This window comes from Pseudopipra pipra, chromosome 19 (assembly GCF_036250125.1).
Source record: "Pseudopipra pipra isolate bDixPip1 chromosome 19, bDixPip1.hap1, whole genome shotgun sequence".
In the NCBI taxonomy this organism is placed as follows: Eukaryota; Metazoa; Chordata; class Aves; order Passeriformes; family Pipridae; genus Pseudopipra; species Pseudopipra pipra.
In genome coordinates this window covers 4,774,902-4,792,887 of record NC_087567.1, presented here as the reverse complement: position 1 = coordinate 4,792,887, position 17,986 = coordinate 4,774,902, and the positions used below count along the sequence as shown (strand labels likewise).

Here is a 17,986-nt window from a genome sequence, read left to right as displayed (position 1 = left end):
ACACACTGACCTCATACTATTTATCACGAGCACAGCTCCCCTAAAGTCCCCTAGAGTTATTAAATAACAGCCATTTCCCATACTAGTGACTATTTACCATACAGAACAGAACTCTTATTGGTACTTACAGCTGAATGTTTTCATTACAAAAGCCTTTATACACCAAGTTTCTTTATCAAGTGCATATAAACTGGCACGAGTTTACACATGTAAAATAAACACTAATAGCCAGTGCTCAATAGTCCTGTTCTCAAAAAAATTACCATAAAAGAACAGTAACTTGGATGTGCAATAAAAACCTGCTCATTTCACCTCATCTAATTCTGCAGCACTCCTCTTCAGCTGAACAGGAAGACTACTTTCATTTGTTCTCAAGTAATTGAGAAACATTTCAGCTACTTATCAGCTCTTCAATCTTTCTTCCTTTCACACGTTCCCTAGAATTGTTGCCAACGGGGTATTTATAAAAGATTCAGCCTCACAAAAATACTTTGGCAAACTACGTTGCAGGAAAAAAAAAATAGAAAATGAAGGAGTTGTTATGTAGAGAAGATTTAAAGGGTTGGATTGTTGTTTAAACAGCAAAAAATAATTTGTTTAAATAGATGCAAGAGCTGTGTGAGGGAGCACTTCCTACCCCTGGACCAGTAACTCCAGCAGCAGCCACATACCTTTCCTCTGTGGGTGGAAATGTGTGTTTATCTTGGAAGGGGTTTGTGCTCCACATCACAAATGGAAACATTCAGCTCGGGCTGAGGCCTCAGGGCAATACTGAACTGACAACACACCACACACACACCCCCACAGGAAACCTCCTTCCTCCTTACTAGTTTCTCTTTCCTGAGGCCTCACCAGAGACTGAACATGCAACAGCCCCATCTCAGCTTACAGAGATCAGGGCTCGTGTACAAAGCAAACGAGCTCATTATTAGATGGGACACATCTCCACATCTGCCTTTGTGCTGGACAAATAAATGCAAACCTTACTATTACTTGCTATTAATTATTAATCTTACTACTAATTAAAAAGAATCAAAAAGCACCTTGATAAGAGCACAGGCTTCCAGCACATCCCCAAAGGGTAAACCCTCCCCCTCTATCAACTCCCAAGCTCAGCCCTTCCAACCCACTTCAACAAAGTGTCTTTTCCTTCACAAACACTGCTGAGAGCGAACAAGGAACAATATAAACACACTGTCTCCAATCAGCCCAAAAACAAACTGAAAAACCCTTCAATATCCCACTTCCAGTTGTGTGGTTTATTTTCTCCAACTGGTGCAAGCATTTCTCACTGCTATGGCAACCCAGTTGCAGAACTGAATGACACATGCATAAAATGAGGCAATTTTCTTTTAAGTTACCACAAGCAGCTACATTAAGTCATATTTATATCTCACTACCAAAATCTACATTTTGCAAAATGTTCAGTTTCAGCCCAGTTTTAATCTCTGATTTAATACATCCTGCCCACTGCCATGTGATACCTGATGCAGTCCACTCAGTGTTACTGTGTCATCCTGTCTTTACAACTAATTTAATTACTGTGTCCCAGATAGGAAATAAATTAATTAAATTCAATGATAATCCCTGTGGTTGCCTTTTAGTTGTAGCAGCATTTGTCACTCAACCTTGAAAATGTATCCAAATAAAATAGTTGGTGCAGCACTGCAATAAAGTTTACAGTCAACTTTGAATATCTGAGGAAAAAAGGTTCAGTCAACTTTTTCCTCTCTTTAATTTTGTATTAATATTTTCCATATTTTAGGAAATTCCTGCTACCTATCATAAGCTTGTGCACATCCCTCCTACAGATAAACGTAAGGAACTGTACCAAGAAGTGGAAAAGCATTCCCACAGAGCAACCTTAAAAGAAATGAGTAGTTGCCAGACAAAGGAAATTCAAAGAAGGGTCACTTAAAGGACTGTAAATAACCCCTGGCCATTGCCCTGAGGATGAACAGGAGGTTTTGTTTCTCTGCAGGACAGATCAACTCCTTCCAAGGAGGCTGAGCTACAAAAAGGTGCATCACTGCTTCTGACAGATGAAGCAATAAATGCCAAAACTACTTAATCTCTAAGATAACTACCTTTATTCACTGTTGTCTTCTTCCCAATTCATATTTTACAGCAGTAGCACAGGATGATTAAATACGAGGAGAGCGGACCAAAAATACTTGAAAGAAACAAACTCCCAAGCATACCTGAAAAACTGAAGTTATTATCTAAAAACTTAAACTTGGCAGTTTCGAGCAATTAAAAGCAAAGCTGTCACAACAAGAGACAGAAATAGTAACATCCCACAGAGGCAGAGCAGAAGGTGCTGAGTCTCACTAGTAACAGAAATGAAGAGCCACTGCATTAGCACGTGAAAATGGATGCAGTTACTCTGACAGCAAAAACATCTGCCACTGAATTGGGATATTAAAAAGTCATTATAATCCATTATAGAACAGAGAAATCTTTTTGCACAGAAATGAGCTGATACAGAGAACAAAACATGCAATACTGCAGAAACAGAAACATTATATTTAGCTAGAAATCGCTCTCATGCATCTTAATTCCAAAGGTTTTTTATGTGCCTAAGACTTGGTGGGATTTAGCTACTTTTGCTGCCTTCTGGAAGCAAAATCCACTGTTATAAACTGCATGGGATCTCACAGGGCAGATGCAACAGAATTCAAACTTAAACTTCCTGAATTCACACTTTCTACATAGGAACAACTTGGAAAGAAAAGAACAGAGTTTCAATAAATTACTTGTTACAGTGTCTTCATCAGGTAGTCAGGTCTTTATTTTTCTGAATTCAGTATTACTGAGGCAATACTTAATTTCTGCTGTATAAATACATTAAAAGTGTTTGAAACATAAGTTGTTTAGTTGATCCCTTATGTTAGGCTTGGCTCTTCTCTAATTCCCAGTCTTTGGGAATCTGGGAAGCTCCACTTGCCTGTCACCTAATTACCCAGCAATAAATAACAGTGCATATTAACTGGTTCAGAACTGTTCCACAGCCTGAGTTTTGTGTGCTGCCATGTAAACCAAAGGGCAGACCAGACAAAAAGATTTCTCCCAGGGCACCTGGGAGCTCAGTGCCCACAAAGGGGGATCCAGTCCTTACCTCTGCTGCTCCTGGGACTGTGCTGCAAACCAGCCCCAGTCTCTTCCCAAGCAGAAAACCCACCCAAGAAAGAAAAACGGGCAGTGGTGCCAGTGGGGGGGAACAGTTTTTAGTAAATTTAATGAACTGAGTTTGCCCACTAAATTGAGTTGAATTGTGCATGCAGAGGCAGAGTGGCCATTAGTTGTCTTTGAAACAGATAAATAACTAACAACTAAATGGAGAACTACATCTGTCCTGAGACCAGAGAAAAAAAAGAGGACAAATGCTGTGTCACATTTCACAGAAAATTAATCCATATATTCTTGTCAAAAAGCTGCTATAGGATACACAGCAATATAAGCAAAAGCTGAGAAACCCAACATATAGTCAGATCCTCCAACAAAACTTTAGGAACAGAACTATCCTAGTAAGATATACTCTCCCCAATAAACAGACACAAAGAATGAAAAGCAGAAGCACTCCTTTTTTAAACAAGCTCATAAAAATATCAAACGGTTCACAAAGAATAAACATGAATTTACCTTTGGTTTTTTGTTCAGCAGCCTGAAAGAAGAAAAGAACAAAACAAATCAACTATTTGTCAATACTCAAAATTATACCTAATAATTATAGGGCTGCAGGCCTAACTTTGTGCAGGAAGTCCTTACACAAATCAGGCATTAGTTCCAGTTAAGAACTGGAGAATGTTAATTCAACTCCACGTATTAGAAATGTAAGAATGGCTGCCTCTGTCTGATTGATGCCAAAAGCAGATGCCAAAGAGACAGTACAAAGTATGGCAAGGGATATGGCACTGACCCCATCTCCCCATCTAGTGTTCTCTCTCTTGAGAAACAGAGGCTTTCTGAACCAAACATTATGTTTGTGAACTTTTTAACACTCAGCAGAAGTAACTTCTGTGAACTTGTCCACCATCCCTTTGAATCCACACACACTATTGGCTCAGACACAAAACCTGTGAAGTTTTTATCTGTTTGGAACCTACCTCACTTTTTTTATGATGCCTAATTTTTATACTGGAAAATCAAAACAAACAGTGTAATCCATCAACACCTGCAGGTTACTCTTAGGAGTAAAGGGCTCATTTACAAGAGGAACATGAACAAACCTTTTTCTGAGCACCTTCCTTCTTTTTCTTTTCTTCCTGCTTTTTCTTTTTCTTTTCTTCCATCAAATGTTCCTCTTCTTGTGTTTCTTGTTCTTTCTCCCTGATAAGAACAAAGGTTGGGAAGAGATTTACAATAAGACCAAGTTTATCTAGAAAGGTGAACAATCCATACTTGTATTGCCAACTTTCTACATCTCATGTCTGATAAAGGCTGCTTCTAATGCTGCAATAAAAGTACTAAAAAAAAAGCTGTTCCAAAATTGAAACTAACAACAAATAAACCAGTAGGCAATGAAAATTCAGAAAGGATAGATTGTATTTAGAACCTCTTTCCACAATCACTCACAAGTACTACTTAATACTAAGCATATTCTAGGGAAAGAAAGTTTAAAACTGAAAAAAGGAATAACCCTAGGTAATTAGTGCAAGCTTTGTTGGCTTTCAACAGCTGTGATTCACAATATACTTTAAAGATCATGAATGAGTACATTATTTTTGAATTGCTTTTCTTTTTTTGATCAAACACGTGCTGTATTAATTTCTCATACACATCAATTTTGTTCTCTAGACTTGTACACTAAGATCCGGAAGAAATCCAATCATCATATTTTGTGTTCATCCTATAAATTCTAGCTGAATCATTTGCATTAATACAAAATAGGACTGTTCCAGTAGCATCTTGATTAAAATTTAACCTGAATTGTCCCAAATCGAGAAGAAAACCTATTTGAAAGCTTCTTATCTCTGCTATGTCCATCACTGTAATAAATGGTTATAGCAGTGACCCTCCCTAACATCCTTCCCAATAAATACCAATGCAAATAATTCATTTACTTCTCTATAACTATTTTATCATCCTTGACAGCTCTTCAGGTCCTGATCATTTATCAGCCTTACAGATCTTCTGAGAAGGCTGATTCTGATGGGTTGAAGCCATTACTATCACTATTATTAGATTCAATGTCTTCCAATTACTCCCCAAGACCACTTCTAGCCTAATTCACTACTGCTTTACATTTAACTTGCCAAAGCCTACAGCCCCCCCCTTTTTTTTTGTTTAGATTTTTTCTGTTGTTGTTAAAAAAGGTTTTTTTAGTAACAAAACTCTCTGCTTAATTGTTTAATCACAACAGGTCTGCGTGTGTCTCAGCCCTTTGGCTGAAGGACATTTCGCACCTCGTGTTTTCAAACATTCCCCCTGAAACATTTTGAATTTAACTGTTTCTTTCATTTCCCTTTTAACAAATTTGCCTATTCCTACATAGTTTGGCTTTTTATAAAAAAGGAACACTGTAATAAATTTGAGATTTCAGCTGCTGAAGGGTGTTCTGGTTTTTGGCTTTTTCGTTTGCCTGAAAATACTGACTTTGGCCACTGAAGATGCTTTAATGCTTACACAGATCCTGCATGGAGCTCCAGACTAAACCAAAGCAGATTCCCCCCCTTTCCTTGTGTTACCCAAAACAGTAAACACTACACTCAGCATTTCACAGGTCTAAACTTAGGTGATAGTGCCCTTTTAGACACTTCACAGCACCCAAATTATGTGCAGAAGTGAGATATATGGGCAAGATCCAGGGCCTGGAATAGCAGCTGGAGGTCAGGCACAGCTGGGAGTGCCTGGTGCACCACTGGAGGGGTCAGGACATCTGAAATGGCATTGGATATCTGTACTTCAAATACTGAATCACTTCCTATCATGGCCAAAATTTCATCACCTGCATGACTGCTCAGCTTTATTCCAGTTCCAAAGGGCCACCCCTTTCAGAGCTCACACTGTAAATCAAGGTCTGAGAAACGTTTGCTCACAGGAGTTGCAGGTGGGCGTTTGCAACACAAGTTAAATTGCACTTAAGAAAAAGGTACTTAAAACTGTACTTTTAAATGGCTTCTTCTAGGGCTCTGCAGAAAGTGATAACTTACATTGCCAAAAGAAACTGAGTTGAAACCCTAATAAGAGCCTTTATTCCTCTAAGCTCCGGAGGAGAACTGAAGTCCCCAGGATCTCAGGAACTACAAAGAAACAACATCCAGTCCCTTCATTTTCAGTGCTCCCTACCCAAGTCACACCAGACTCTACAAAGCCTGTGTTCCAGTGAACTCTCCCAAACTGTCAGACTATTGCCAGGGGAAGTTCAAGCCTTTTTTTGGTTTTATTTTTTTAAAGCAGGTGAATGAGACAAGTCAGTGCAAAATGAGAAACTTTTTGGCTTCCTCTTGTTAGTAGTTAAGAAAACCCATGGCATTAGAGCAATTCCACTACACCACAACTACACCTCAAACCCCTTCAATACTCAGGGTAGTATTTAAAAACAAAACCAAAAAAGCCCCCACAAAAACAAACCACCACCACTTTGCTTTATATGCAGAGTCTTCTTTAAGCTACAGAAGTATTCATTTTCTTGTTAGGCCTCTTTTTTGAATATCAAGTTCCTTCCATAGAACACCAGGTTGGAAGGGATCTCAGTGATCATCTGGTCCAACCTTTCTCAGCCAAAGCACCTTGTCCAGCCAAACCTTAAGTGTCCAACACTGGGGATCAACTTTCATCACTGCCAAAGTCTCATTCCTCACACTGGACTCCACTATGAACTTTGGTTTCCAGGTAATACAACACCTCAGTGGATCTTCCAAATCAAAGAAGAGCAAACGTTTTGCTCCATTAAAAATATGAGACATTTTATAACCATATTATCACATCAATTACAACATCTGAGGTAGAAGTGCCACTCTGCCCCAAAACCTGGGTTTTGGTTGTGGGGGTTTTTCACTCCTGATATTAAAATAGCCTCAGATTAGCTCAGAAAATGATATACTATAATTTTTAATGGAGCTCAATTTTCAAAACTGATTTACATAATGACACTTCTGAACACATGTGCTTTAAATATGCTTAAAATAGAAATGAAGCTCCAAGCGGCCCCTCAGATGGCAACTCTTGCTGTCACTAGTCAGAAATTAGTCATCTAAGAGCAAAACAAAAGGAAAACAATAAAAACATTGCTATATAAAGTTCGATTACGTTGTCAGAGGCACGTGTTGCAGCTTTACTTCCTGAGAGACAGTTTAATCTTTATTACAGGAAATACGCTAAAACATTTATGAACACAAAGCTCGTGTTTTAAACCAGGAGTGTCTCAGAATATCCTTGCAGGAGTTTGCCTTTTTAATATATATGGACTGGATGTATCAGAAGCGTGGGGGATTTTCATGAGCAAAGGATTTTACCACAGAATCAAGTGTTGTTTTCACAGGTTGCAAACAGCTTATTAAATCCAAGCCTAAACCAAGGTTATCTTTAAAGTGCATGTGCTTAAGAGCTCTCAGAACAGGAAAACGAGAGGAACTGCAGGTCATGGTGAGAACAACCTGAGGACTGTGGCTCTGGTCTGTCAGTGCCTGTTGCAGAAAGGCTTATTAATCCCCTTTTAAAAAATAACAGCTCTCAGATGATTTATTTTTTAGGTTAAGTAAGAACTTGAGTTTTCTAGTTGGTATCAGGCACTGGATTGCTTCCACAGCTGGTACTTTGAATTAGAGCTAATGTGACATTCTGACAGCATTTTGCAGTACACCTGTAGGGAATATTGTGTTCTTAAACAAACTTCAAGTAGAGTGTATTTGTATTATTACCCATACAGTGTTTTGGAGTTCAAAAGTTCCTGCAGTAACTGAGGACAAAACAGAGACCTGTCTCTCTTGTTCCATGTGACACTGCTCCAAACCCCAACAGCCTAATGAATTTTGTTCTATCTGTAAGATGCTGAAGGTTTACTTAACAACATAGGAAAGCTACCTCTTCAGCACAGAATTATTAATCTTTGTTACAGATGCCTTTGTCTGGTTTAAACCCCATATCTTAATTCCAGAATACCTTTTGTACCTTAAATTCATATCCTGCTGGAATAACCTCTCTTGACAGTTGTGAAACTTGCTATTACTGACATAAATCCTACAAACTGCTCAAGCAGTATTCTCATTTTGACTTCCCTCACCATAAAACAGGCCTTCCTGCATTCCTGTGCAGGTGTTTTTCCTAGCAGTGAGGATGGGAGAAAAAAGAAATGAAAAAAAAAAAAAAAAAAGAAAATCTTTAAAGTAGAATTGTAAGGAACTGTCAAATAATCACCCAAAGGCAGCTACCAGTGGAGGCTTTTTGGAAGGAATTAATAGATGCATGCAAGAGGGTCTGGACAGCACAGACAAGAAACACAAAGTAATCACAAGTTCTCAAAATCTGGTATCACACATTTTCTAATAGAGACGAAGAAAATTAGTATTTAGAAGTTCTTCAGGATCTGATTCTAAATGGTAAGAAAGAAGTGGCTGAGATAACAAAGGGAGAAAACAGCTTGAAGAGTGGTGATGAAAAGGGGTGTAAAATTGAAAAAAAAAAAAAAAGAGCAGCAAACTCTGGAAAGGCAGGTTTCAATTCATTGAGGGCAACTGAAAAATACTGTCCCACAGGACGAGGCAGGTGTTGTTTCTTGGAAATCACCAAGAATCTAAACAATGCAGATCTCCACATGTGTAGGAGGAATACTACATAAAGCAAGAAGTCACAACAGCAGCAGCAGTCCTTGTTTTCATGACTTCTAGAACGGATAAACTAAAACTCCACATTTTCCTATTGCTGGTTTTGTCTCATCTTTACACAGCCCAGCTCTGTGACCTTTCTAGAGTAAATACTGGTGAAGGCAAGGAGCTGGTGTGACGTTGAAGTGCCAGCTTTGTTCCCTTGATATCCAGGCTCAGTCATTAATCAAGGAGAGTCAAGCTGGTCCCTAATTACAAGCTCTCCAATCACCTCAAAAAGAAAGCAGCATGCAAAACTAGGTCAAATAAATAAGAAGGAATACGAAAAAAAACCCCAGCACAAACACATGGGGGACAAATTGAGGACGGCCAACAAAATATTAGCACCGTGCATATAAAAAGCAACAATAAATCAACCTTTAAGTGCTTCATTAATAAGCAAGAAGAAATATTAGTTTTGATTCTCAGTGGGAAAGGGGGACTAGTGACAGATGACCCTACGAGGGCTAAAGTGACAGTACTTTTCTTTCTGCTTTAGCCCTCTCTAAAGAGGTCAGCTGGGAACAGATGGCCAACAACCGCCTGCGCTGGTGCTGAGCCCCCAGATGACAGCACTTCTCTTCTCCCAGGGATTTCGTGGGGCTCTTCCCTGAGGAGGGAGGCTTTGCTCCAGGGGCAGCAAAGCACCAACAGCCAAGCTGCTCCTACCCCCAGCACCTCCACCACCACCACTGCCATGTTCCATTCTGGCTCCCTCCCCAAAAAGGGCTGGTGAACATGGCTCCAAGCAAGAAGCTCAAGATGTATTTAAGTCCCTTCTCCTAAAATTTGGGAAGAAGGAATGATCTGGCTCCTCTGGAACACTTCATGAACCAGCAGGGAAGAAAAGGAGATGGAGCTAAACATTTTGCTACCACTCCAAATAGGAAATCAGATCAGCAAAAATAAGAACACAGCTTAAAAAGTCCCGAGAGAAACGGGATGTTCTTCCACTGGCTGGGCCTGCTGTCATTTACCACAGGAACAACTGTGTCTAAGTCATTTAAGCATGAGCAGAAGGTGGGTAACACTGTGGAAGAGCAGCAAATGACAAAGACTGCATATAATTTACAGGGGAAGAGAGAAAAACATCATCAAGAACTTTGGCGGGGGGGGGGGGGGAAGTGATTTTTTTCCTGTGGCACAGTCACAGGTATTTTTGAAAAGGATGAAAGGGAGGCAACAAAACTAATTTACTGACTTTTCAACCAATGTGCAAAGTTTTGTTAATAAGAACATGGTTCCTTTATAATTTAATAGTTTTAAGAACAAGGTACATAAACTTACACTAGAACACCCACAAACCCCCTCCCAACGAGGCAGGGAATCAATGGATTTTTGTTGCAGTATGACACATGGCCAGCAGCAAAATTTTTACTAACCACTTTGCTGCTGGAAAAATGTGTGCACTTACTTAGTTTCCAGAATATGTCAAGCCATGGAGCTGCCAAACAATTAAGGAAGGACAGTATGGAGAACAACATGATAAACTCAAGATGCAGAAAAAAAGCAGAGTAATTCAGTGAGAAAAAGTGCAGGGTACCATGTTTGGTAGGAATAATCTTAAATAAATAAAGCATAGGGAACAACTGGCTGAACACCAGTTTTGGGGAGGAAAAAAGCAGGTGTTAGAGCAGATCTCACTGCCAAGGCAAAGCAACAATGTCACAGATGGTCAGAAATTTATCAGCTGCTGTGCTGTGTCCAGTTTGGGTCTATCTCCAGCAACAGAAATACAGGTCAGCTGGAGAGTCAATAAAACAGCACCAAGGATCAGAGATCAAAAAAGCACAGGCTCTTGGAAAAAACTTCAGACTTGGATTCAATTAATCTAAAGAAATGGCAACCCTGTTATTCAAGTAGGTGTTAAAGACAGAGGTAGAGGAGCAGAGAGTAAAATCTTTCTACTTTAGCTGTGGTAAGTAGCACCGAATTTAAATTGCAACAAAGAAGATTTGGATTAGGCATAAAGAAAAATCCTCCTCACTGAAGCATTTAAAAAACCCCAACATTATAAGAGATACCAAATCTTTATAAATATACAGTTGGAGGAGAAAAGAGGAAAACCACAAAAAGAAAGGTTTATTTTTATGAAGTAACACTGATACAAGGCCACACCATGTCCTGGACACAAAGACAATCAGTCTGGAAACTGGAGGCCTCTACCCATTCACAAAGTAAAATCCTACAATATCCCTTCAAGGGAATTAATGGGGGAAAGCCCTCAGTCACACCACTGTGGAGAAGATAAGTCTGTGGAGGAGTTATATGTACAGGTGTGATCACAGAGCTTGAAACTAAACCCTGTAATTTCAAAGTCTGGGTGCAAAATTATTTCCTATGGGGAGTCCTAAATGAAGTTTGACAAGGGTTTTTGTTTGACCTCAATTTATGATTTAGTAATCCCACATTTTGGGGCCTCTCACTGTCAAATTATGTCCCTGCCCTGCACTTGTCCCTCCTTAATACATGATTAGCTTTAACAGGGGATTCCTTCCTCTGAAACATCAGAATATCACCCACTGCCAACAGCTGTGGGCCTGGGACTTTGATGCCCCCAGTTTCTTGTCAACTTATCTCGAAGAATGTAACATAAAACTTATCTCCTAAACAAGGGCAGCAGCCTGCTTCCCCTAGTCACTCTGAAATTCCACCAAATTAGGAATTTGTGCAGGAGCAGAGTGCAGATGCCATTCAAAAAACACTCAATAAACACAGCATCAGTTGAGAACGTGGTGTGAAAAGCAACATATTCAATTAAAGTATCTTACTAAAACTACAGGCAGGTTTTAGGTTGCCCAAAAGACTGAATTAATAATCCTGCTCTTACAACCTGTAAAATACAAATTCCACGACCAGAAGAAAAAAGAGCACCTGTGTTCCACACCCTGTCTCCAGGCTGCATCTCCAGCAGCAGCACATGGCATTTCTAACATGCCATTTTGGATTGCTGGGCGAAGAGCAGTAAAATCCTGGCAGGACTCCGAGCAGAGGAGAGTGCCAGGTACTGTTTGCCTGCAGGACCTGGGCTCCTCCTGGAAGTTCACCCACTGTTAACTTACTGTGACCCTACTTTATGTAGGTGTAGGGTAAACAACCACTGCAGCAGATTAGATTAGAACAAAAATAAAGCAGACTAGGCAGTTATTATCATGCAATTCAAGGCACACTGACCTGGCCCTGTTTCAGCTTCTACTGGTTGACTACCAGTCACTAGAGGTGGGGGGAAATCCCAGAGTAGAAACACAGTCTTTATAAACTAAGGATGTAGATGAACTATGAGTCAGGAGTTTGAAGAGTCCATGTTTAAGCACTTGCCCAAGTCCCAGTGAATGTTTGTTGGGTTTGGAGGTATTGTTTTTCACCTACAGGCTTCCTTTTGTTTCCTTTTAACACTACCAGTTTCTCCTGGACTGTAGCAGAGAGGGACAGTGTATTAATGAGAGTACTGGAGTACAAATGGGAATGTTTAAGATGAAGTATGTTACATCTTCATGACTAAGTACTGCAGACCACAGGAGTGGATCTGCACAGCAAAACTATTGGTGCAGAGGATTTCACTGCCACACTATCCCTGTTTCAGGTGGAGACCAGCTCCAGTCTGCTCCCATGTACACCACCCTCACTTGCAGCAGGAAAGCATTAACTGCACCCTTGGAACTCATCATCCAATGCCATTACACTTAAAAAGAATCTAATAGCTGCACTCCAAGACACATGATGCCAATCAAACATGGAACTCCCCTTCCAAACCAACAGGCTCATGTAGATGATCCTACAGGGTGCAAAGCTGCCCTCACACAGGTACATCCCCTCTCCTGGGAAGGTGTTGCTCCACAGTACAGGACTATTAGTGCCCATGCAACCTCCACTCTGGGGCAACTTAAGGAGTTAGTAGGTAAATGTGGGCATGGGCTAAAACACTCTTCACCAAACCTCACCCTTGAATACATGTCAGACATGAACCACACCAGAATTTGCTCCCTCAGCCTGCTGACAATACCCCGGCAGACTTCAAGTATCCCATTGTGTGCACCACTCAGGTTATGCAAGATCCAAGAGAAAAAAACCCCACACCCCCAGAAAAAGCTACCATTAAATTCACCACTCAAAGCAGGCAACAAACAGCACAAAACGTGCTATGAAAAACAACTCTCCTTCCCCAGCAAACACGGACCAACTGGAAAATTAAGCTACACACTGAGAAGAGTGCAGATAACCAGATTTACTTTCCTAGCGCTGCCTCCCTCCCTGGCCTGATGATAGTTACCAGCAGTTGATCTGGCATCTGCTCCAGGGCTCGTCCCCAATCTTCCTGGGACATAATGCACAAAGGAAAACAGCTTTGGAATCCAGCAGCTCAGCAAGAGCACAGCATTTGTCTCTCCAGATACTGTTTGCTATTTTGGTTTCTGCAAATACTTCAGTAGATGAGAGCCCTGTGCCAACAGAGGCAAACCCACACTGTCCGACTGCCCAACTGAGTTATCTCCCATTGACTGACCCAGAAGCAACCTATGGACAAGTTTGTGTCCCAAATTATTTGGATGAACTCGAAGGAGATGTCAGAGGAGCACTGCTTCCTGGGGCAGCTGCACGGGGATACTGCAGTGTAGGAGGCCGGGAAATAGGAACAGGAACAGCAGCTCCACAGGATGCTTTGCCACGCAGCACAGCCACTGGGCTCTGAGAGCTGACCACTCCCAAGGCCAGAGGCTGCTGGGGATGCTCCCTGTCCCATCCCCTGTCCGGCAGTAATGGGCTCAGGAGGGACAACATGTGCTGCAGGTCGGCAGGGCAGGAGCACCAAACCTTCACAGCCCTCCAGCAAACACAGCTACACCTTCACGATTCTTCATTAAAAAAATGGCAAGTCTGCACAACTAAAATCATGCACTCTTCTGCCTGTAAGGATTTAGCACCCCTAGTTCTCCTTTCCCCCTTCCCTCACAGTGATATGTGATATATACATATTTCTGAGCCCAATCACTTTGGTGGCAGCAGGAGGTGAAAGCACAGTGCCAGAGCTGAAGATGGGGTTGGTGCTCTCACACAAGTGGGGGCTGGACAACACAACCTAGAGCATCAAAAAGCAGGAAAGAGAATTTACACTGATGACAGGTATGTTTATGGTGCTACTCTTGTGCTTGTTCTGGGAATAAGGTGGTGCCAACACACCTTCAGCTAAAGGCACCCAACCACAGTCACACACATCCACTGTGTGTCCACATTCATGAGTGGCTCCAGTGTCACTTAACAGGCCCAGGAAGATGAGGTCTGGAAGCAATACCTCTCCTTTAGGCAGAATTCCTGCCACAGGCACAGCAGAAAAATGCATGGACACTTCCCTGATTCCTACCCACAGGCAGGGAAGCTGTACCAGGCAAGTCTAAGAAGAACACCAGCACACACCAGCACCACAGTGAGGAGCAGCAGGTGCCAGACACACACGTGTCACTCGACTTATACACTGACCTGCCCATCTGAGATGACCTCCTGAGTCCCCTCCAGCCCGAGTTTACCACGATATTAAAGTCATTTCATCGATGTGTGGCAGAAGGCTGCAGAAACCAGTCTCTAGGAAGGCTGCATCCCATACAGGGAATGGGCCTCTGCTATCCCACCACTGAGATCTCCAAGTGTCACCTCAGAAAGCACAAGTGGTGGGAGGGGCAAGACATTGCTGGAGTCCTGGATGGGGGAATCAAAGGACAAAGGACAGCAGCCTCACAGGGAAGGTGCCTCAAGATACAGAATTAGAAAAAAATGAGGCCATGCTGTAGAGCCCAGAATGGAGCACTGCACAGTGCAGCACAGTGAGAGTGGTGAGTGGCATAATCCAGGTGAAGAACAAGACAGATGCTCTCTCTCCACACCACAACCATCCTGCCTTGGGAAGCTGGAGTTCCACTACATGGATGTGTGTCACCTCATTGTACCTGCTCCCACAAAGACATGTTGGGCGAATGCACAGCTCCTGACACAACAAGGAAAAATAGGATGAAAAAGGGAAAACTGATGTTAACAGAACTCCCTTGTCTTAGAAACCAAAAGGGAAATACATTTAAAGCAAATATGAAGGTGCGAATCTTAAGTTTTTATAAAACATTCTTTTAAAACTTTTATACACAAACCCATAATTTCCTTCTTCTGCATTTTTAAATTTGCTGAGTGAGCTCATTGAGCATTCAAGCTGTTGTCTTCAAGTTTTCCAAATACCATTCTATTTAAAGGCACTGTGAATAAGGAATTCAATTTATCAAATGAATGAAAGAAGAATTCTTAGCAGGAACCCTGGTGAGCTAATCAAGAGTCACAATAAAATGTCAGGGGTCCTGGAATTCTCTGCAGGAGGTTAACACCAAATTTGATCCGAGTCAAGGAAGACAAAACACACTATAGACTAATAAACTGTACTAAAAGTCGTGCACTGCAAATAGTGAAAGTTTAAACACAAATGAAGAAAATCTACTTGTTTGTGCACTTTTTACACATTTGGTGTTTAACCACAAAAAAATCAATGCACTGCTCACCATGATCATTTCATTCAACTTAAAGACAACACATTCTGAAGCTACTCAATACATTTTGAAGCTATTTAGTTTTTGTTCCACTGTCTCTTCAGCTGCAATGCTGTTTTGAAAATTACTAAAGCAACATAAGAGATAAGAAACCCTTACATTACTCTGTACCTATCCTTAGGCTGGAAACTGTGTCCACAAAATTCAGAAAAAGATTTATCATCCAAAGTTAAGGAAATAGCACAATCCAAGGCAGCACCTTTCCCTCCACAAATCTATCAGAGTTTAAAAGAGTAGCTCTGCAGTGCTGAAAAGGTAACCCTTAAAACTTGATGAACTCGATGGAAATAAACTTCTCTGTTCCTCTACTGGGCTTTCAACAGTAAAAGCATAAATTAGAATATCAGATCCACCATCAGAATGGGCCCTCATCCATTTTTCAACTTAGCAAATGAATAGCAGCTCCACAGGGGAGGAGAGACAGGGTCAGGGAAGAGATGGGGAAAGGAAATAGCCGTAAATGATCTTCCAGGACAGGAAAACTAGTTGCAGTAAATACCACTTTGGAAATCAATTTATGGTCAATTACGATCTTAGTAATAACTATTTTATGCCTTCATTTAGTGCATGAAACACCCAGGGGAGCAAATATTCTCAGAAATATATCCAATATGTCTCCAAGTATGTTATCTGATCAGGAGATGCAGACAGAATTCCAGAAAGAGCAGCTCTTGTTGTCTAGATGCTGATGGAGGGACTGGGGATGGGGGGAAGATGGAATCATGGTTTCAGTGCAGTTGACTATCAGAGAGTTCCAATATCACCCAGATAAAACAGACTATATCTATCAGTCTGGGTTATTTGCTTCAAAAGCAATGGGGTTTGTTATCACTGCAGTATTTCCCCCAGAAATCTGTGAAGAACATTTCATTTCCACAAACGTAAGAAAAAAAATTAAAGTTGAGGGTCTTTTTTCAAGCAAATCATTACATAAACATCCCTCCACTAACCCAACTATTGCTTTATTCAATTACTACATGTAAGTGGGGTACCAGAGTATAAAGACTGACATCTCTAGATAATGTACTGCTGGTGTGTAATGATACTTAATTGGACCATCCTCTTCTAAAGTGAGGGACTTCTGTGAGTTTGATTAGAAGAACAGAAATAGTAAAAATTACACATTCACCAAGCTCCAGTAAGTCCTATATAATAAATCTTTCCCCTCTTTATACAGAGACTCTGCTCCTCAGCAGCAGCAATTCTATTATTGTGACAGACCAAATTCGAGTTCCACACCCAGATCAGACAGTTATATTTTATTGTGATCATACTAGAACACATTAAATAGCATTTAGTTTGCTACCACCATGCTCTCCTCCTTCCTTATCAGAAGATGCTGCATCTTCCACATTAATTTATTTTCAAAAGGCTGAAGATAAACATACACCTCATTATAGTTCACATCAGCAAAGAGAAAACAAATAATTTCACAGGCAGGAAGATGGAGAGGTACGTTATGAGCAGATGTGATCAGCACTCTTATGCCTACAGGTTATTTTTAACTAACTGCAGTTTTTTTCAGCATCACAGAACAGGAAGGAGGTACAGAACTGGGCACTTACAGCATTCCAGCCGTGACCCCATAAGGAGATAAGGATGATTAGATTTGCAGAGATGGAGTATCTTTTGTAAGAGACACACTTTCAAGTGTAGCATCCATTTCAAGGCTGACAACGTGGAGAAAATTCAGACAACTCAAACACTAGAAGCAATTCTCCTGTGTTAAGTAAGCTTGTGCACTTGTTAAGTGCAGTTGATTAAAAATATTGAGAGAAGAAGAAAATTGAAATGTACAGTAGAGGGATAACGAGGAATCCTGCTCCAGACTGGCTTTGGTAACACACTTGCGTAAAGAGTCTTACTTGATTTACACTTTAGGCTATGCCTGCAAGTGCTACTACAGTTTTTAACTTCACATTTCATATACAATATCATCCTCAAGGCTACTGTGAACATACACTGAGTTCAAGCAAAAACATCACAAACAACGTCAAAGACCACCTTCTGTGGTCTGTCAGTGACCTTGCAGGAACACAGGAAAATGGCAGTCACACATTATGCATCTGTACTGCTGATTTTTTTTTCCTTGGCATTCTCCCTGAACTGCCTTTTTTTTTCCCTAGAATGGTTTGTGTTAAAGCACTGGGCTGATGCTCTTTTGTTTACCAGTAACCAGCTACTGTTTAAAAACAAGGCTCTCCATTGTCAGCACCAATGAATGACGGGAGCATCAGCCATCAAAACACTTTGGAATTCTGAAGAGCTAAAAGACCTGAGAGTCCAGGGCTAGAGCAGCACTGAAATTGGAGTGACACAACACAGATATCTGGCTGAGCCTAAAATAGACTTGGCAGAAGTCATCCTGGACTAACAATCGATCTGTGAACATACTGACCACCCAGAATGCATCCAAGCCACTGCCAGTGCTCCCTTATCCCTCAACCAAAACAAAAACCTCTCCCACTTCCCACTGGGAAGTCTTGGAAATGTGGTATGAGAGACAAAACCGTAAACTTCATGCAGACAGAACACAGTAAAGGAAAACAGGAGTAGGAAAGAAAACAGCACAGTTAAAAAAAAAAAATACCAGCTAATGCC

General features: G+C 40.9%; 1 protein-coding gene across 14 annotated transcripts in view; it reads right to left on the bottom strand.

The window, feature by feature from the left end:
* The window catches only part of TNRC6C (trinucleotide repeat containing adaptor 6C), a 203,051-nt gene that overhangs the window by 74,883 nt on the left and 110,182 nt on the right, over positions 1–17,986 (bottom strand). For all 14 annotated transcript variants that reach the window (XM_064675737.1, XM_064675739.1, XM_064675747.1 and 11 more), the window contains exons 2-3: positions 4,230–4,329; positions 3,643–3,664 (exon numbers count right to left, since the gene is read on the bottom strand). In XM_064675737.1, coding sequence (XP_064531807.1) covers positions 3,643–3,664; positions 4,230–4,292 — 85 coding nt within the window. In that variant the 5' untranslated portion in view covers positions 4,293–4,329. The remainder of the gene's footprint in view (positions 1–3,642; positions 3,665–4,229; positions 4,330–17,986) is intronic.